At 54.0% G+C, this 19,053-nt stretch overlaps 6 protein-coding genes across 6 annotated transcripts; 1 reads left to right on the forward strand and 5 right to left on the reverse strand.

The window, feature by feature from the left end:
• Window positions 1-277: 277 nt before the first annotated feature.
• M406DRAFT_262994 (MFS general substrate transporter) lies at window positions 278-1,909 on the reverse strand (the record flags this gene model as incomplete). The annotated part of the gene is made up of 2 exons (XM_040917556.1): window positions 278-1,340; window positions 1,434-1,909. The coding sequence occupies 2 exons, from the start codon at window positions 1,907-1,909 to the stop codon at window positions 278-280; spliced, it is 1,539 nt and encodes a 512-aa protein (XP_040774846.1).
• Window positions 1,910-5,438: 3,529 nt separating this feature from the next.
• Window positions 5,439-6,989, reverse strand: M406DRAFT_75117 (uncharacterized protein; the record flags this gene model as incomplete). The annotated part of the gene is made up of 2 exons (XM_040925800.1): window positions 5,439-6,004; window positions 6,104-6,989. The coding sequence occupies 2 exons, from the start codon at window positions 6,987-6,989 to the stop codon at window positions 5,439-5,441; spliced, it is 1,452 nt and encodes a 483-aa protein (XP_040774847.1).
• A 468-nt stretch (window positions 6,990-7,457) lies between these two features.
• M406DRAFT_347313 (alkaline phosphatase-like protein) lies at window positions 7,458-9,473 on the reverse strand (the record flags this gene model as incomplete). Its single annotated transcript, XM_040922277.1, has 3 exons — window positions 7,458-7,689; window positions 7,723-9,233; window positions 9,317-9,473. The coding sequence occupies 3 exons, from the start codon at window positions 9,471-9,473 to the stop codon at window positions 7,501-7,503; spliced, it is 1,857 nt and encodes a 618-aa protein (XP_040774848.1). The 3' UTR covers window positions 7,458-7,500.
• Window positions 9,474-10,924: 1,451 nt separating this feature from the next.
• M406DRAFT_357284 (P-loop containing nucleoside triphosphate hydrolase protein) lies at window positions 10,925-11,758 on the reverse strand. The gene is made up of 2 exons (XM_040923633.1): window positions 11,460-11,758; window positions 10,925-11,373 (listed from the first exon to the last, which is right to left on the reverse strand). The coding sequence occupies exons 1-2, from the start codon at window positions 11,739-11,741 to the stop codon at window positions 11,119-11,121; spliced, it is 537 nt and encodes a 178-aa protein (XP_040774849.1). The 5' UTR covers window positions 11,742-11,758; the 3' UTR covers window positions 10,925-11,118.
• Window positions 11,759-16,630: 4,872 nt separating this feature from the next.
• Window positions 16,631-17,743, forward strand: M406DRAFT_75120 (uncharacterized protein; the record flags this gene model as incomplete). The annotated part of the gene is made up of 3 exons (XM_040925801.1): window positions 16,631-16,787; window positions 16,889-17,124; window positions 17,213-17,743. 3 exons carry the CDS (start codon window positions 16,631-16,633, stop codon window positions 17,741-17,743), a joined length of 924 nt encoding a protein of 307 aa, XP_040774850.1.
• Window positions 17,744-17,929: 186 nt separating this feature from the next.
• On the reverse strand, window positions 17,930-19,039 carry M406DRAFT_261829 (carbon-nitrogen hydrolase; the record flags this gene model as incomplete). The annotated part of the gene is made up of 2 exons (XM_040917470.1): window positions 17,930-18,421; window positions 18,494-19,039. 2 exons carry the CDS (start codon window positions 19,037-19,039, stop codon window positions 17,930-17,932), a joined length of 1,038 nt encoding a protein of 345 aa, XP_040774851.1.
• Window positions 19,040-19,053: the final 14 nt, after the last annotated feature.

Raw genomic sequence — 19,053 nt, forward strand, 5'->3', positions numbered from 1 at the left:
TTCTGGATGGGAAGAGGGTCATGTTCCATCACCAAATTTGCGATGAGGCTGTGCTGCGGCTTGAGGGCGTTATAGATGAGGTGCTTCCTGTTCAGACGAAGAGCAGTGCCTCTCATGACGCCCAATTCGACTCGACTGTGATGGCCAAGCTATAAGCGACAGTAGCGTACAGAGGGCGAAAAGTTTTGTCATTTATCATAGAAACATAGAATCAAGGATCAACAGACTGCATTATTCTGAACAATTCACAATTGGACAGAGAACATTTGTCACAGAATCAATCCCTCTTCTTGTCTTTCACTGATCTCCACTCCATCGCAATACTGCCCAACATCGATGCACTTGCCAAGCCCACGGCCAGGTACCACGTCTGCATCAAACTTGTGTCAAAGATCCCCAGCGCCCTCTCCAAGTTCGCCTTGCCGACCAGGTTCTTTATGTCAGTGAGTCCCATGTTATTCACAGCCTCAGGGCTGAGGCCAGGTACCAATACCCTCAAGTTGGTGCTGAGGCGGTTTAGAAACACAGACTGCGCCGCGGCAGTGAAGACTGCGGGCCCAAACTGCTGGGCGAAAATGATCACGGACAGTCCCAAGGAGGCATCCTTTGCTGGCAGGACCGTCTGCACTGCACTCTGAGGTGCCTGAAACCCGATGCCGGACGCAAAACCCATACAAGCTGTGTACCCAAGCATCTTTCCGGTGCTCGTCGTCGTGGTGAATGTAGTCAAGAGACCTGCGAAGATCGGCATCATCGTTGACGCAAAGAGCATAAACGGTGTGTAGTAGCCCACAGAGCTGACGGCGGCCCCATGCAATACCATTGCCACCAGCATGCCGACCAGACAGGGGACCATCATGTAGCCAGATTTGGTAGCCGTGTACTCCCTTACTGTTTGATAGTACGTTGGGAGATAGTATAGTATAACGCTGATGGTGGCATTCGTGCAGGACGAGAAGATGAATCCGGCGAGCACAGATCGGTTGGACAAGATACGAGGCGGTAGTGTGGCCTTGTCACCGCGGCGGTACTGGTCGTAGCCGAAAAGAACGAGCAGGACGGCGAAGACTACAAAGAGGCTCACAACTATTCCGCTGTTCCAGGCGTAGGTCGTGCCGGCCCAGGACAGAGCGAGGAAGAGACACGTGAGGGAGGGGACGAAGAGTGCGTTGCCCAGTAGATCGAGCTCGATGATCTTCTGCCAGAACGGCAACTTTGGCTGGTGGCTCTGGTCGATCTGCAATGTGAAGGCGATGATGATGAAACTGATGGCTCCGGTCGGGATGTTGATCCAGAAACACCACCTCCACGACAATTTGCCTATGATGAAACCGCCGATACTACTTATCGTCAGAGTCCTGTTACACGGCCCAGCCCATAGGTTTGCCATACCAAAACGAAAAGATCGTATAGGCTGAGAAACAATCACTTACGAAGGAGCAGCAATGTCAGCGACGCCCTCAACGCCTCCCAAAGCTCCAGCCACAAAAGGTCTCTTCCTCAATGGGACAACATGCGTGAGCATGTAGAAGCAACCCTGTATGGCTCCCGTGCCACCGAGACCGCAGATGGCGCGGCTAACGACAAAGGCCACAGAGGAGTGAGCCGTGGCGCTGAGCAACGAGCCGCACATGAAAATAGCCACGCTGCTGAGAAAGACCGGACGCAGTGGGAAGAGGCTATAAATCTTGCCGAACATGAAGGAAAAGCTGCAAGCGCACAGTCTGAATGCACTTGAATACCAGCCCACGTCACGTATAGTGTGAAATTCGTCCGTGATGGACGGCACGGCTGTCGAAACGATGGACGTGTCCAAGCCTTGAAACAAGAGGACGAGCGCGTTGCAGAGGAGAATAAGCCAGAACCGGACTCCGCTTGGGTATTTGGTTTCGTCTTCTGCTGTAACCATCCCAGAAGTCAGCCTGTCATCCTCAACGTCGTCGATTTGGAGGTTTTCCGTCGGCCATCCTGTCTGGGGTGGTGCTGCCTCATTTCTAGCAGACTGGCTTTGAACTGGTACGGGCGCCGTCAAGGTTGCAGGGGATTCAGTGTTCGTGGACATATTGAAAATGCGCTCGCGGATGATGTAGAGGAATGCAAGATGATGTTTTGAGGAGGGGGCCAAAGCCTTGTTATCCGTGTTGATTGATTAGAATGCGATTCATCACAATTCCTCTTATTGGCGCGGCTCGAGTTTGATAAGACGCCAGAACAAATAGTCATTCTCAGCGAGAAGCGTAAAGTAAGAAGCATCAGTTAAAAGTTGGCCACGTCATGTGGCTGTCTTACAAAGTAAGACGGGAGGACGATGCATCCGTGAAGCGGGAATATGTTGAGACCAGCGTATAATATGACCCACTGTATTTTTCATGGAGCAGCCACATGTTCAAGTTCTGGGAATCTTAGCAAATCCAAATACATTCAAATCAAGGGACGTTCTGAGGGGGTTCCCTGGCATTGTGCCGACTTGATACACAGTGGGAACTGCCGTTACGATGTCTTTCGTGGTGTCATTGAGACTCCTCTTGGCAAGATATGATGACTATTACATGGATAATGAGGGAGGTGCCGTGAATGGATAAGTTCAACAAAGGTGGTATACAGAGCCTTGTGCTAAGAACAATTTGGGTATCTTGAATAAGAATATGATGACATTGTTCCACAACACCTGTCTGTATTGCGAGTGTCGTAACAATGGGTGGTCCAAACTGCTTTGTCATTCCAACCAGGTTGCTAAAAGAGCGACAAGAAAGGCATTGTCCTCTAGACAGCTATCCTGAAAGCAGACAGAGCATACGCAGCTGTGGCTACTTGGGTAGCCATATTAGCTTGAACAATTCAAGATGTATAAATACTGCATTGCTTCAGACTGACTAGACCTATGTCCTCACCCTTCTCATCAACTAAGCTGCTCACTGCACGACTGCCAGGTAAGTGTTCTTCAGGTAAGAACCCCTTCTCATTTCCAAGCGCACCAGCAGCCAGCATAAGTTTCTTGTCGAAAACCACAGTCGCTCTTGCTTCCTCACACATCATGTCTTTTCTTCTCGAATGCGCAGGCTGCAGGGGCCAACTCGATGCCAATTTCGCTCTAAGTGGGCATGCCATCGCAGTCCTCCCTTGCGACAATCCTGCTTGCTCTCACTATATCCCGTCTCCTTGCTCTAGTATAGACTTGAAGATGGACATTGATGGTGATGTTGACATGGACCGCCACACAAATGTGGACATGCACCTCAAAGTGGACGTCGAAGGCGACATGGATGTGGACCGGGATATGGACCTGAACAGTACGGACCAGGATGAGGATATGGCTATGGATACAGGCCTGGAAATGAAGGTAGAGCGAGATGCGGACGTCACGATGGCAGGTTGCTGAGCATTTTGGTCGTGTTGCGAAGGCACAGAGGACTACAAGTGTTGTCTTAGTACGCGGCGTACATCACAGATGAGAGCTACTAAAGGTGAGTAAGTTCTCTATGAGACACGGAACGGGTGACTACTCTCAGCTGGCTGGGAGTGGCTAAGGTTCATGTAGCAGTCTGACGGTCGGACTGACACATGTTTTCTCGTGAGGATTGTCACGCCTCTGAAGACTCCGTATCAGTCGATACTGTGGGGAAGAACCCCAAACCCTGACCACTTACACATATATAAACACTCCTTTTAAGCGTCTTCTTTTGTTCATCGTTTTAGAAAGCAATCCAATCCATTCTTTCAATACTCACTAAAGCCATTATATTCCCCATAGATATAGCCTCCAAGTCTTCAAAATATACCAAGGGATAATATGCCAACCCCCCCCCCCCTCAACATGGTTTGTTGCTCACCAGAGTCCTGGACCCTCACTGCCTTGACGTGACCCCAATTGATTGACGCCGCCGTTCAGCACCCATGAAATGACAGCCCAACTTGGGCCCCAGTTGCTCCGCCAGCCCGGGTACCTGGGATTGTCAAAAGTCACCGCCAGAGCCTCAGCTAAGCTTCCTCGCTGATGGGATCAGCAGCCGCCGGCCACATCCAATCGCGCCTGATGGCACACCCGCTCACGCAGGGCCATCGTTAGGCTGGTTCGATCTGAGGACAGCCCGAACAACTGCTTCCCCCAAACAACTCGGAAACGTCGCATGGACGTGCTCGGAACACATGTAGAAACGGTTATCTTATCCTCCAAGAGATGTAGAACACCTCTGCTTGCAGCCGCCAGCAGTCTCTGAAGGAGTTCCTTCAAAAACCGCCGGTTAGTCCAACCGTTTCGCCATGCATCCCAGGAAGTACCTCCAGCCGCACCAACAACGACCTGGAGACACACGTTAGCAATACACTCTGGGCAGAGTGCAATGAGGAGATGCGAATGAGGCGGGGAGACGCTGAGGGAAGCAGAGGGAATTCGAAGCTTAGATAGGAACTCACAAGGATAGCGGGTCCGGTAATTATATATCTAAGATGTTGGATAATGGTGGTTCGCTCCATTATCGCTGTTGTATCCCCTCCCCAAAAAAAAATCATAGGAAGAGAAATATTGTAGTTGGTGTGAAGAGAGGAGAGAGAAAGAAACATTTCCGGGTACTCGGGGATTGGAAAAACATCCTTATCCAGCGGACGCAGTCATGGAACTTTAGCAAGGAGTGAGCGACACCTTCGTGAAGTTTTGGTAAGAAGTAAACAAAGCATCGTCATGGTAGGCTAGGTAAGCCACTTTGCCCTGCCCATACGAGTGATCCTGCCAGCTAAGTACTCTCTACCTTTCCTGGCTATTTCGCATCTGCAAAGCATCTTCAAAACCTACTCAAATATTGTGCACTAAGTCTGTTACTCTGCTCACCAGAGTAATACATTCTATGGTCAAGACTTCCGACATTTCTCTTGTATAAAACTTTTGGGGTTTGATAATCCCTGAACTACTGCGTCCAACCAACTTATAATTCTGGCCGCCCTTCCTTATAATACGTAGTATAAGCGCCTGCCCAAGCCCTTTTACAATCGCACATGTGTCTCTCGACTTCAAAAAACCTAATCCCAACGCGGCCTTTAGACCCTCAAATGAACTCCAAGGTGACTGATGTCGGCAGGGTCTCTGTAACAACACCTTCACCTTTCTCAAACCTGACCGGCTGCCTTTAGAGTCTTCATGCAATCACGGCAGTAATCTGCAGCTCCTTTAGACCTTCATCGACTGCTGGGAAGAGATGATTAATCTTCCTGGCGGCAATAGCATTATGAGGGCTCATGGAAATACATTAGCGAGGCTTGCTGCTGTCGCCAGTGCTACTCACAAAGGGGGGCCCAGCCATGTTTTATCTTCCGAACTGAAGTCAGATGCTGTCAATATGTTGAAGAAGAACTTACTGAACAGGCTACTGAAGATTCAGGTAAGGAAGAGCATTCAAGTATTCTCTCAAGCCTCAAGAATGCTATGCCTCTAATACATACCCCCATCACTGCACATGTTCCTTCTCCTCTGCCCTCGGGATTCGGACCATTGTCGCCGTAATCAGCGCCCCTACCAGCGCCGCCGCCAGCCCAAACCACCAGATTGCCCTGATACCACTCAGCCCAATCTCCCCCGTCGGCAGCGTCTCAACCCTCGTGCCGATTGCCCCGCTGACACTGGTCATGACCGCCATGGTGAGATTCTGCACCGTGACCAGCAGGCTTCCCGCCGCGCCCTGATAGCTCCTCGGCACACTACTCGTAATGAAAATCGCCGCGGCCGCAAAACTCATGTCAGGGCCGAACGTCGCAAGGGCCACGCCTGGCATGGATAGCGCCCAGTACTTGGACGTTGGGGTTTGCGAGAGGAAGAAGACGGGGCCGAGGCCAAAGGCGATCATGCTGGCGGTGAGAATCACATGAGTGGGCACGACGTGCAGAGTCTTGGAGACGATGTAGGCGGCGAAGACGCCGACGATGCCGTTGGGGAGGAGGTACAGGGCAGCGGTCAGCGGCGTGGCGTTTTGGTAGCGCTGCCAGAACTGGATGGCATAGAATTGCCATGCGCCAGCTATGTTCAACGTATTATAAGTATGATATTTGAAATCCTCTTCGAGGGGGGCATTGAAAGAAAAGAAGAAAAAGAAAGAAAAAGAAGAAAAAAACTCACAGTACGCTCCAAGGCCCAGAAAATACGAAACGAGAAGGGCAGTAAACCCGGGTGTCTGCCAGAGTTTATTGGGAATCAGCGGGCGAGCGACCCGCTGTTCCAAGAAATAAAAGCCCACAAGCATAAGAACTCCGAGGATAATCGAGGAGTACGTGTATGGATTCCAGTGCGCCGAGGAACCCTGCGTGAGGCCAAAGACCACCAAGCTACACCCCACAGACGCCAGGGCGGCGCCGGCGTAGTCGAACTGGCGTAATGATGGCGCTTCAGTATGGAGACTATCCCTGGCTGGCCGCAGGAAAGGGATTGTGAGCTGAGCCGCGAGTGCGCAGACTGCAAGGAAGACCGCCGTGCTGCCAAAGATCCACGGGAGGTGCGAGCTCAAGGCCCCAGCCTGCAGACAGCCCAGAAGATACCCGAACGGCGAGCCCGCCGCCATCAGGCTGAAGACTTTTGTCTTGCGGATGCCGGGGCTGTACACGCGGCCGAGGATGCTCATGGATGCCGACACGAGCACGCCGACGGCAAGGCCCTGCATCGCTCTCGAGACGAAGAAGAGGATCTTGAGCCGCGGGCTGATCGCCACAGCCGCCACCACGCTCCACACTGCCTCCCAGAGGAACGCTCCCACCATGAGCGGTTTCGGCGGCGCCAGGTCAGCCAGCGAACCAGAAATCACGACGGACAAGCCGGCTGCGAGCATAAAAGCACCGATGAGCCACGGGATCTGGGATGGCGGAATGCCCAGCGCGGCGCCGAAAACAGCTTGTGTTACTGTGACATGGCCAATGAGGAGGGCGAAGACGAGCTGGCCGGCTGTGCAGGTAAGGACGAAGACCACTTCTGCGACCAGGTTCGGGAGCTCAGGAGGGGCGCCTTGGGCCATGGGGAGGCGAGGACTGCCATGTTCTTGAGCCAGGCCGGCGGGAGAGGGACCACGATTTGCGTGGCTCTGGACGTGGACGAGTTCGAGAGTTGCGCTGGGGTGAGACTCGTTGATAGTGCTAAGTGCAGACGGAACTTCATGAGGCCCTGCCGGGCTTGAAAGACTTGTGTTTAAAGAAGCATGTCTTGTAGCGTCTTTTGTATGGTTATAGCTCGTACTCTTATCCTCCGAAACACTCCATATGCCTGCTGGATGCATAATTGAAGCCATCGTATCAGGTATCCGTTGGATCTGGAACACTTCCTTACTTGCTGCGACTTTGATATGACTTTTAGGAGCACTCGAGACCCTGCTAAGTGCGGGGTGCTTCCGAAGCAACCAGAGCGAAGATTACGGAGCTTTTCTACGCATCGCTTATGCATAACTTTAGCTTAGCACGTGATTTAATATTATGCCTTGGTCTGAACTCCTTTTGAAGATTTCACATTACTATCTTGATTACATTATCTCATTACGTTGTGTCTGTGTACCGCCTGGCCTTCTTCGTGCTCACATCAGTATCCAGCTCAGCGGCAGTAAGATCCCGCGCCCGCGCCTCCATCACAGCCAGATCCTCATACACGGCGCCGAAATACGTCCCGTTCCAGCCAATCGTGTCCGCACTAGCAGGCGTCGTCCCGACACCGTAGTCAGCCAGGTCCTGGTGCGGGGTGGTCAGCTCCTCCAGAGCCACCGAGTAGTTGGACGAGAAAAAGGGCTCCTCGTTGGCGAGGTTGTACTGCATCGCACACACGTCAAAGTGCACGCTGGGCAGCGAGGCGTAGAAGAGGTCGTACTTGGGGTCCAGCGCGTCGGCGAGCGACTTGACGGCGCCGTCGGGATGGAGCACCGTCCAGGGGGCGCGGCACCCTTGGCCGATGCAGGCCTTGAGCAGCAGCATGAGCCCGTTCATCCTCGTGTGCAGCCGCGCCGCGTCGGCCGTGCTGTTGGTCTGCAGCGGGCTGAGCTCGTACGGGTCGGCCACGAGGTCGTACAGCTCCGTCTCGCCCGTGCACCAGACTGCGTACATGTAGGTGTAGTCCTTGGAGATGACCCTGGCGGTCTTGTAGGTGTTGTTGCCTAAAAAGGTGTTGGCGTAGCCGAGGTTTGTGGCCTCGATGATGCCTTGGCCCCAGTATTCGATGTTGACCGTCTCCACGTACGAAACATCGGTGCCGGAGCTGTTGGTGGAAGAAGTGTCGGCTGCGGTCAAGTACGGGCGCAGGCTGCGGCCGTCCAGGAAGCTGGGCCATTCGGACTCATCTAGCCCGGCAAAATCGAGCAGCGTGGGGACGATGTCGATGTGGTTGGAGGGCAGGTCCGTGTCCAAGCCTTGCGGCACGCCAGGGCCACGGATCGCAAAGGGAACATGCGTATCTTCCTTGTATGGCAGGGTCTTGCCGCAGGGTACGCGGTGGTTCCCGAGATGATAGCCATGGTCGGCGCTGAAGATGATCACGGTGTTGTTCAGCTCGCCGCTCTGCTCGAGGATGTCCATCAGGTGGTCCACCATCTCGTCTACGGATTTCAACGCTTGGGCTCGGGCACGCGCGTACTCGTCGACAACCTTGATCACGGCGTCGTTCATCAGAGGCAGCTGGCCGACCCACGAGGGCTTGTTCTGGACGGCTGGGTTGAAGTTTGGCGTGCGAGGCGCAGTCACATTGGGGAACAAGTCCATATGACGAGCTGCTGGCACGGGCGCCCAGTCTCCTGTTGTGTTGAAGGTAGCATGAGGAGCAGTAGGGGCGACCATGAGGAACCATGGCTGCCCAGTAGCTGTCTCGTTCGAAATCAACTTTTGGACTCGGTCGACAGCCTTGGCGTGAACAACGTCCTGCAGATACGACCCGTTGTAGTACCGTGGCGTGGCGCCGTCTACAGAGAAGACGGGCGTGTTATAAGTGTACATCCACGGGTCGAGCATGCCATCAAACCGATCCCATCCGGCTGGGGGCGTGTCCCAGTTGTAGATGGCATACCCGTTCATGATCTTGCCGATGAACTCAGACCTGTAGCCAGCGCGCTTGAGGTAGTGAGGGAGGTAGTAGTCGTTCTCTCCTGATAACTGAAACTTTTGAAAGCTTCCTCCAGGCAGTGACACGTATGTGTTGTTGGTGTTGTGAGCCTGCTGGCCACGAAGGAGGGCCACCCGTGACGGACAGCATAGTGCCACGGTTGTATAGTGATTATTGAATGTGAAGCCTTGAGAGGATGTATTGTTTAGACGACTTTCTACGGCCTTTGATCTCCAGAAATACAATACACCTTCTCAATAGATAACTTACCTTGATCAAAAATACGACTACTCACGGCATCGATATAGTCCAGTGACCCCAGCTCGATATCCTGATCATCTGTCAGCACGAACAGGATATTCGGCTGTTTCGCCTGCACGATGGACGCTGCCAGTGCAGCAGCGAGAGGAACAAATGACAGATGCATAGTGAAGGACGGCTAAGTACTTAAAATAGGCTTGGGCTGTGATGACTGTGAGGGCACCTACGACAAAGTCGATCTTGTGTCATGCTCTGAGTGGCGACAGAATTTTATATTTATTTGTCCGCAGGACTTACCGCTCTCCTTTTCCATTTTGAGTGATCAACCACATGCATATCACCATCCCTGGCCACCCGGCATCCGAGAACTTGTCATGGTCAGGCCTCTCTGAGAGGCAAGGCGTATATTATGGCACTATGTGGGCCGATTGCGCCATACTTTGGTATAACGGCTTTGCCAAGCAGTTTAAAATCAATATGCCTCATTATTGTGCACTTTTTCGCCACGCCAAGCACGACAGTGACTTTGCAAACAGCAGCAGATTCCACTTCAAAGACAAGGGTATTGCTCTACAATTGTATTCATATCCACAATCGATCAGCAAGTTGACAGTCCTCTATGGTATGTTTCTTTGGATCTGGCCAAGAAAAAAGGTGTTTCTGCGGAGATCAGGTTCGGTAACTTGCAGATCGGAGGGTCTGCTTCTCAAGAGTAGTACTGTATATACGTAATAAATTGTAAAGACGTTGGCCTTTTTATCATTGCGGGTCAGCACTTTTTTTTGTGGAAAGAAAGGAAATTTTGATATGATGACCGTTCCGGTGGAAATGTGCCACCGGCACACGGATGTTATGTTACAGTTACTATGATACGATGATAAACATGGTTACTTTGAGATAGATGGTTTTGCTTTTTTGGTTCTCTTTCTTTTCTTCTTGCTTTTCATGGGTGAGATCTAGCATCGCTCGATGCATGTGGCTATTGATTTCGATGAGCCTGGATGCCCTTGATAAACACGAGTTCAATTTAATTGCTACCACACAATCCAACCTTATTCAGTGCTGCACGGTCGTTCTACCATCTCCTAGCAAACTTTGGTCCCTTCTTTGAGGTTCCAAGTAACTCAAAATGTACCACAATTGAGTGAAACCCCCAGTATACGCATCCAACTTACCTCTCAACGGAGAGACGACCTCGGCAAAGCCAGTAGTAATCCCACAGCACTCTAGTCAGCCCCCGCAGCCACAGCGAAAATACAGCAGCCACATGTCATGAAAATAGCAAGATGGTTTGCCTAGTATCTCGCAGCGTGATACTTAGATTGTCATGTGCCACGTTTTACAGGCGACAACCGTCGTGAAGGTGGCAGCGCCTATTCATGGGGTGGCATCTTATGGAGTTTTGACCTAGCCGACCCGAGGTGCCGGTGCTGTTGACACGTGCTCGAGTTCGATACATAGGTGATCTGGCTTCTCATTGCCAAGTGAATTAGACTCTAGATTTGAGCTCTCCAGATAGCCTGCCATGGTGCTGTCAAATCTAAAGGTTACTAAGTAGGCAGGACGTCAATTTGGAATCTTGGCCGTCAATAGTCACAGAGGGTAGGCAATGGCTTATCGAGCTTTTGATATGCATTGGTAGTACAGAAAAGAGAATCTCATTACATAAAGTCATTCATTATCAATAACACCAGCCCAAGCCCATCCAAACCCCTATTGCCCAGACAACCACGTTTACCAATACATTAGATCATCAACCGTACCGCAAACACCATCAGTCAGCCTCCCAGACAATCATCCAGTATCGTCTTTTATCTCCAAGGCTGACTAAGCGTGAAGTTGACAGTCTGTGTTGCCCCGATGCCCAACTGTTGGTGCTGTTGTGGCTGCGGCCTTCTGCCGATGACATAATCCTGGTTCTCGATCGTGACGGACTTGGTCATATGGCTGACCTTGTACACGCCGACCAGGCGGGCGGCCAGCTCGAACATGTTATTGCGGAGCGAGATGACGATGAACTGAGCGTTCTTGGTGCGCTCCTTGATGTAATTGGCGACAATCGAGACCTGCCATGTGATGTTAGTCTCCATGCAATATATGAAAGGAATCTCTTCCAAAGCTTTTGGCGTCATGTAGCAAGGGAGGTACTTACGTTTCTGAAATCCAGAGCAGCATCGATCTCGTCCATCACGTACAGCGGTGTCGGCTTGTAGTGATGTAATGCAAAGACCAACGCCAGACTGCTGAGGGTCTTCTCGCCACCAGATAGGTTGCTGATATTCTTCCAAGACTTTTTGGGCGGCATGACGCTGAAGAGGATACCTTCGGAGAAAGGGTCCAGGGAGTCGACAAGCTCAAGCTCTGCGTTGCCACCCATGGTGATCATCTGATACATCTCCTTCAATCGAAGGGAGATCATGCTGAAACCTTCCATGAAACCTTCGAGGCGTAGTCGCCGGAGTTCATCACACCGCTTCTTGGCGGCATCACGCTGAGTAACAGCTGACTGCAGGTCCGATGAACGAGCTGCATGTTCCTCGACACGGCGACGGTACTCGGCAAGAACGCCAAGGTCGACGTTGACGTTCTGAGTCTTTTCCTTCAGGACGAGGATCTCGCCCTTTAGTTTCTCCTTGCTCATGTCCTCGAGCTCATCCTTACTGTATCTGGGCAGCGTCTTCTTCGTTCTGCGGTCTCGGATGATAGTATTGTCAGGCTCCTGCTGCTGCTGCTGCTCCTCCTCTGCCTCCTCCGCAGCATCGGCATCCGTCATTTCCTCGTCCGAGTCCTCAGCTCCGCCGTCGGCCTCAGCTTGTCCGTCTTCAGGGGCGGCAGCCTCTGCTTCGCCGTTTGTTGTAGGCTTGGGCGCGCCGGCAGACTCTAGGTCCTCAATATCCTGGAGTCGGAGTTTAGACAGCTTCTCCTCCCAGTCGCGAACCCTCTTCTGGTTCTCAGCAAGCACCTTCTGGTTTTCCTCGAGCTTGTTGCGCATCTCGATTTCCATGGCGCGTGTGGCATTGAGCTCAGCCGTCTTCTCGTCCAGCTCAGATTTGAGCTCGGCAATCTCTTGCTTCTTGACAGCAAGACCCTCCTGAGCCTCCTCAACGCGTGTCTTGAAGTCCTCGGCCTTGTCGCCAGAGTTCTGGATCTCCTCCTCGAGCTTCTCGAGATCACGCAGTGCCGCTTCGTGTTCCTTTGTGGCCTTGGCATGGTCTTTGGCGAGCTTGACCTTTTGCTTCTCTGCCTTGGCCTTCTTGACCTCGGCATTAGAAGTCTCCTCGTTGTGCGATGCGATCTCCGCCTTCAGACCATCGACCTTGGTCCTCTGGGCACGAAGCTTTTCACCACCAACTTGCATGATCTTGTCCTGGAGCGCCTTGATTTCTTCCTCGACGGTGGCCGTCTCGCCATGCAGCTTTCCGACCTCCTTATTGAGACTCTTGATCTCCTTCTCAAGGGCGGCGATCCGGCTGTCGTCAGCCTTAGACGGCTGGTGCTCCTTGCCGAGTTCTTTGATGCGTCGCTGGGCATCGGCCAGGTTCTTCGTAGAGCTCTCGATCTCCAGAGAAATCTTCTGCATCTTGGTCTCCAGCTGGGGGATACGGTTCCTGAGGTCACGCAGACGTGTCTCGCACTCGCGTTGGTAGTCAAGAAATTCTTGGAACTTCTGTTCGAGGGAGTCACGGTCGCCCTCCAGCTTCTGCACCTGCTCCTTGGTGGTGTCGGCAACGAGCTTCGAGGACATCAAGCCCTTCTTGACCGTATTGCCACCACCGGACATCGTACCGGACTTGTCGATGAGCTCCCCATTCAGCGTAACCACCCGCCATCTCTTGGCGCCATAGGCAATGCGGTTGGCTTGGGCAAGGTCTGTGGCGACCAGGGTGTCCTGCAGAGCATGATAGAAGGCCGGCCGGAATCTGTCCTCCTTCGGCTTGACCAGGTCGAAGAGCCGCGGAGCATTCTCTGGTGTCTGGATCTCGGAGAGATCCCGAGACCTCAGTTTATCCAGACACATAAAGTTTCCACGGCCCATGTTCGTCTTGCGCAGGTACTCGATGCACTGCTGACCTGCCTCCACAGTGTCGGTGACAAAGTTGTCCAGAGCACCACAGGCGGTCGAGATAGCCACGTCATACTTCTGGTCGATAGCGCCCAGATTTCCGAGGCGCCCGTGGAAGCCGTCGATACGGCCAGACTCCTTCATTCGCATCAGTGCTGTGAGGACATTGCCTTGCGTCTGGGTGGCCGACAGACTGGACCGAGCCTCATCCGCCTTTTGCCGAGCATTGGAGACCTTGGAGCGGATCCTGGGCTCTTGCCCGACGAGCTCCTGGATTTCGGACTCGACCTCCTTGGCTTCTTTTTCCAGCTCGACCTTCTCTTGCTGGCAGGCCTTGAGCTCCTGCTCCTTCTCCGTCCGGCGTGTCTCGATGGAGGCGATCTTGCTTTCCATCTCTTCGAGGGCAACAGCGCCAGCATTTGCCTTCTCCTTGAGGATGTTCAGCTCACTCTCCGCAACGGCAATGGAGGACTGCTTCTGGTTGATCTTGTCCTGCCAAGGCTCAAGAGACTTTTGCTTAGCTGCGATCTGGTCCGAGAAGGCCTGTGTCTTTCCCTTTAGGGCTTCACGGATGTTGGCGAGCTCAGCCTCCTCTTCCCGGATCTGCTGCTCAAGAGTAACAATCTCCTCGGCGCGGCTCTGAATATCTTCGGTGCACTGCTCGATGGTCTCATCGGCATCGACGCTTGTCTTTTCGGCATTGGTGATGGTCTTTTCTAGCTTCTTGCGCTTGTCCATCAAGAACTTGCGCTTCTCATCGAATTTGACGCGTTCCTGCTCGAACTTGGCCATCTCCTTCAGCAGAGCCTGTGTCTCCTTGTCTTGTACCTCGTATTCCTTGTTGCCTTTGGAGAACTTCTTCTGCAGCTCCTTGATGATGGCCTCGCTGCCATGGTGTTTCTCGAGTTCTTCGTCCAACTGCGACTGCAGCTGCGCGACGGCCTCCTCCGTGACGACCACGTTGTCGTTGCACTCGCTGATGCAGAGCTGGTAGAGAGCAGATTGCTTCGTCACCAACTCGTTCTCGTCGCGAATGTAGGCCAGTGCCTTCTCCTTCTTGTCTTCGAGACTGTTCCTCTCCTTCTCGACATGCTGGACACGGCCACTCTTCTCCATGCATATCTCGTTGAGCGTCTCGACCTCGGTAGCGGATTCCTCGATTGGTGCCTTGTATTTAGACGTGCCGATGATATCCTCGAGATACTCGAGTAGGCCATCATCATGCTCATTGGCTGCCTTGGGTTTCATCTGGGCAATCGACTCGACCTCACCCTGGAGAATCAGGAACCGCTTGTGGTCGAGGTCGACGCCGCGGTCCCTCAACAGGGTCGTTACGGTTGTAAAATTGGATGTCTTGCCGTTGATATAGTAGCTGCTCGAATTGTTCTTGAAAGCCTTGCGCGAGATATAGAGCTCAGAGTTGGGTATGACTTCGTGTCCGCCGCCGGGCTAGCGAAAGGGAGAGAGGAAAAGTATGTCAGCGGACTAGTCAACGAAGCTTCGGCGGCTTGGGAAAAACATACATGGTCTAGAACCTCGTGGAAGTGCACAGCAACCTCGCAGTGATCGAGATTTGGGTACTGCGCGGAGTTGTGAATCAAGGCCGAGAGCTTGCCCTGCCGCATCTTGCTGGCGCGGAAGCCAAAGACGAACAGGAGAGAGTCGATGACATTGGACTTGCCAGAGCCATTGGGGCCAACGACAGACGAAAAGGACGCATGGAACGGCCCGACCTCCTGGCGTCCAGCGTAGCTCTTGAAGTTGGTGAGGATCAAATATGTGATGACGAGACGTGGCTTTGGAGTCGTGTCCTCCACTTGGGGTATGACCATCGTGCGCGACTTGAGCACAATGTCCATCGGCTTGTCCATGACCGCATCCAGCGGCTTGATGGGCTTGACGGTGTTGAGCAGTGTGTCCTCGATGGCGCGACGCTGATCATTGCCAACGGCGTCCGTGATGTCGGCCAGCGGTGTCTGGAAGCGATCAGGGTCTGGCGTTGCGGAAGGCCTTGGCGTCACTATCGGTTTCGCCGATGATGGAGGCTGCAGTTCAGGTGCAGGCGTGGCCCTCGCAGGCGTAGCCCTTACAGAAGCAGGCGCGGCATGCGTGGGTGTGGGTGTGGGCGATTCAGCCGGAGGGGGAGCAGGCGGCGGAACGCTCTTGCGCTTCCGACCGGGTGCTTTCTTCACAGGCGGCGCCTCGTCGATGTCCATGGCTGTATCGTCTGGCTTGGCGTTCTCATCCTGTCCCTGGAGCTCATCCTCCTGTTCTTCGATGCTCGGCTGGACACTGGGCTCCACAGCAGGCGCACTGATGGCCTGTGGCTCGACACTTTCTTCCTTGACCACATTTCTTCGCGGCCTGCCACGCTTGCGTGCCGTCGGGGCAGGAGCAGGCGCCACTGTCGTCTGATCCGGATCAAGCTGGGTTACGTGAGCGCTGGAGTCGGCAGCGGCAGCGGCAGCGGCAGTGTCTCTTGCGACGCTCTTTCTTGCGCGACCTGCCCTGCGGCCAGTCGAAGAGCCGGATGGTGGTGTCTCAATCTGCGCAGGCTGCTGTGTGGTGGATCGTCTTGACCTGGCCACAGATGCTCTACCGACAGACTTGCGTGGCGCGCTCTTAGCCGGCACAGGTGTGAAGTCATCTTCGCTCTCTTCTGCAGCAGACGGCGAAGGGGAGGCATTGATATCGTCGTCGGAGTCCTCCTCGATGATTTGTTTTCGCTTTGCCGCAGCTCGTCGGGTCGGTCGCGTCGACATGATGGGCGCGCACTTTGTGTGGGTTAGGATGGATGACAAGCGGACAAAGCGACCGTGTTGGAATGAAGATATGCAAAGCTGAGAGAAAGAGTGAAGGGAGTTTTGAAGAGGGGGCTGCAGAGATGTTGTTCCTCCGCAAACTGTGGGTGGGTTGGGTTGGTGGTTGCGCAGCGTGGTTGCTCTGTGGTCCTGTCGAAAACTGGGTTTCACTGTAGTAAACAAAAACACGCGCTAGACGAGGGGTGAGAGCTCCACCATGCAAACGTGCGCGTGTCTGGACTGATTCCTGCACACACTCTTATCTGTTAGTATAAGGGCATATAAACCACCCACTGCACTAATATGTACGATAAGCTATCGCGATCGCGGACTTGACGAGGGCTGTCCCAACTTTCCTTCAGCCAAATCAATTTCGTGATAGCACTCTTCCTAGTGTTCCCCAGGCAAAGAGACGCCGACCTCGTCCAAGGACCAATACACAATCCCAACACAATTCAGATGGAAGACTATACCCACTTCCACAAGGTCTTTCGACCAGAGTGGGGATCACCCTACGCAGATGCAGACCTGGCGCGCGACATTGAGACCGTCAGGAAGAGCTTCAATGGCGTCCTCTTCATCGACCGCGTCTTGCGGGCTCTGGGCATCACCAGGTGTACGTCCTCGCTACCACCAATGTTGCATCCTGTTGCTATTGTTCTTGGCTGTGTGGGCTTAAGCATCTAACTGAGGGCCTCTCATCTTGTATTTGTACAGCCAAAGCTTATCCGCCCAGAAACGAAAAGGGCATGTATGAACTGCACCAGCAGATTTGCGACAGCAGATCCGTGGTCCACCAGAAGCTCTCCGTCTTCTACTATCTCCTGCTCGACCTCGACAGCTCACAGAGCCGCGCCAGCCATGCCGAGAATTTTGCATACCAGTTCGGCGTACCAGAAAAGTACAAGCTGTTCATGAAGGGCCTCTGGCTGTTGGACCGTGGGGAGTTTCAGGTGCGATCTCCCTCTCTCTCCCATATCCGCTTGACTGCAAGTCGACCCTGTGATGGCGCTGCCGCTGACACGTCCTCGTCTACTACAGGTGGCCCTTGAGTACCTCGCACATCCTTCCCTGGTCCCCGAGTTCGCAGACGACATCATCACGGTCTTTGTGCAAAAAGCCAAGGATGACGACTACAGCCTTGCCCTCTCGTACTACCACGCCGTCCAGCCTGTCCTGACCAGCTCCACGGCCCTGTCACATCTTTTCGAGGCCATGGCGAGGACGAGCCTGACGGAGGCGTTCTACTTTTCTCGTACAAAGCCAGAGCCGACAAGACATCTGCTGTTTGAGCAGCTTATTGCGTCTGTACTGGGCGGTGCGAGGTCTGGCATCGCCGCGAGAGCCACCGAGCTGGTGAGCCTGCCGCTCGACGGCGCCGAGGAGCAGTGGTTCCAGGACTACCTTACAACGGGCAACGGTCGCAGGCTGAACAACGCAAAGGACACGGTGCTCATGCGACGGGTGGTGACGGGCCGGCATGCTGAGTCAATGAACGACAAGAGCCTGGGCAGCCAGTGGGGGGCCGTCCTGGGAGGTTTCAAGAGCGGCATGGGTGGTCGGGTGTCATAGAAACGACAACTTCCTCCGACCATGACCAACATGTGCAGTGTCTATTCTTACTTTTAATTTGCATTTCATAGCGCTGGCGTTGGGTGAACCGAGGATTAGAGAGCAGTAAATCCACCAAAGGAAAAGCTACTTAGGCTCAGCAGATAGATCCCATTTCGTTCTAAATTGTTTCTCTCTTTTCTCTCCTCATGCACTCAACAATGGCGGCTCGACCACCCCAGTCTGCTCCACGAGCCTCTTGTAATGCTCCGTCCTGCGATGCCTATCAAACGCAAACACCCTCTCCTTGCCCTTCCTACACTTGGCCAGATCGATGGTCGCCACCACCAGCTCGTCCCCTTTGCTCGTGCTCTCGGCCACAACATGTCCGTCCGGGTCATAGATGATGCTCCCAGCGATCAACGCCCCTCCATCTTCCACACCACACTTGCCCACGTTGATACTAAAGCACGCGTTCGTGTAGCTGCCGCTCTGACAGCTCAGGCGGTGGTGAAACAGCGCCTCAGCCTCCTGCTCCTCGGGCGTCCCGTCGTACTGCCTCGCATACGCCGTCGTGTTGTACCCGTCCAGCACAATCTCGACACCCTGCAGGCCGTAACACCGCCATGCCTCGGCCCAGCGCCGGTCGTTGCAGATGATCATGCCCACGATGGGATCGCCTCTGCCCTGCTGCTGTGCCTGGTCGTCCTGTGCGCTGCTGCTGTCGGTCGACGACGACGAGGCCCCACCGGCCCGCAGCGCACCCTCCACAAGCCCTGGGGCGCGGAAGGCTTGAAACCCGAGGTCTCCAGGGGTGAAGTACCTCTTCTCCAGCTGCTGGTCGACGCCACGGCCCGTCTTGTCGGGGATGGGGTCCACCGTGCCCGGCAGATGCACCTTTCGATACTTGCCCACGACCCGCCCCTCCACACCGGAGTAGTACAGCGCACTGTTGTAATCTCTGGTCTCCCCCTTCTCATCCGTCCACCGTTCTGCATACCCAAGATGCACGTCCACCTTGCGCTCCCGCGCCCGCTCAAACAGAGCCCTCACTCGTGGGGAGTCGACGACGGCGTGCGGCGAGGCGTGGGACTCGGGCTCGAAGAACTCGGCCTTTTTGATGGGGTCGTCGATCTGGTGGCGCGGGAAGAAGGTGGTCAGGGCCAGCTCGGGGAAAACGACGAGGCGGGCGCCCTGGTCTGCGGCCGAGTTGAGCAGGGTGAGCATGCGGGTGAGGATGGACTCGCGGGTGTCGGCGAGCTGGTTGGGGCCCATCTGGGCGGCGGCGACGGTGACGAGGCGGGGTGGGATGGTCATTGTGAGAGTAGTTG

The sequence above is a fragment of the Cryphonectria parasitica genome (genome assembly GCF_011745365.1).
Source record: "Cryphonectria parasitica EP155 unplaced genomic scaffold M406scaffold_6, whole genome shotgun sequence".
NCBI lineage: Eukaryota > Fungi > Ascomycota > Sordariomycetes > Diaporthales > Cryphonectriaceae > Cryphonectria > Cryphonectria parasitica.

Excerpts from the sequence above, each read along its gene's own strand:
- M406DRAFT_357284 (XM_040923633.1), bottom strand. The coding sequence starts at position 11,741 with ATGGAAGGTTTCAGCATGATCTCCCTTCGATTGAAGGAGATGTATCAG. Across the intron at positions 11,374-11,459 it reads CTGCTCTGGATTTCAGAAAC|GTCTCGATTGTCGCCAATTA; the intron begins GTAAGTACCTCC and ends ATCACATGGCAG.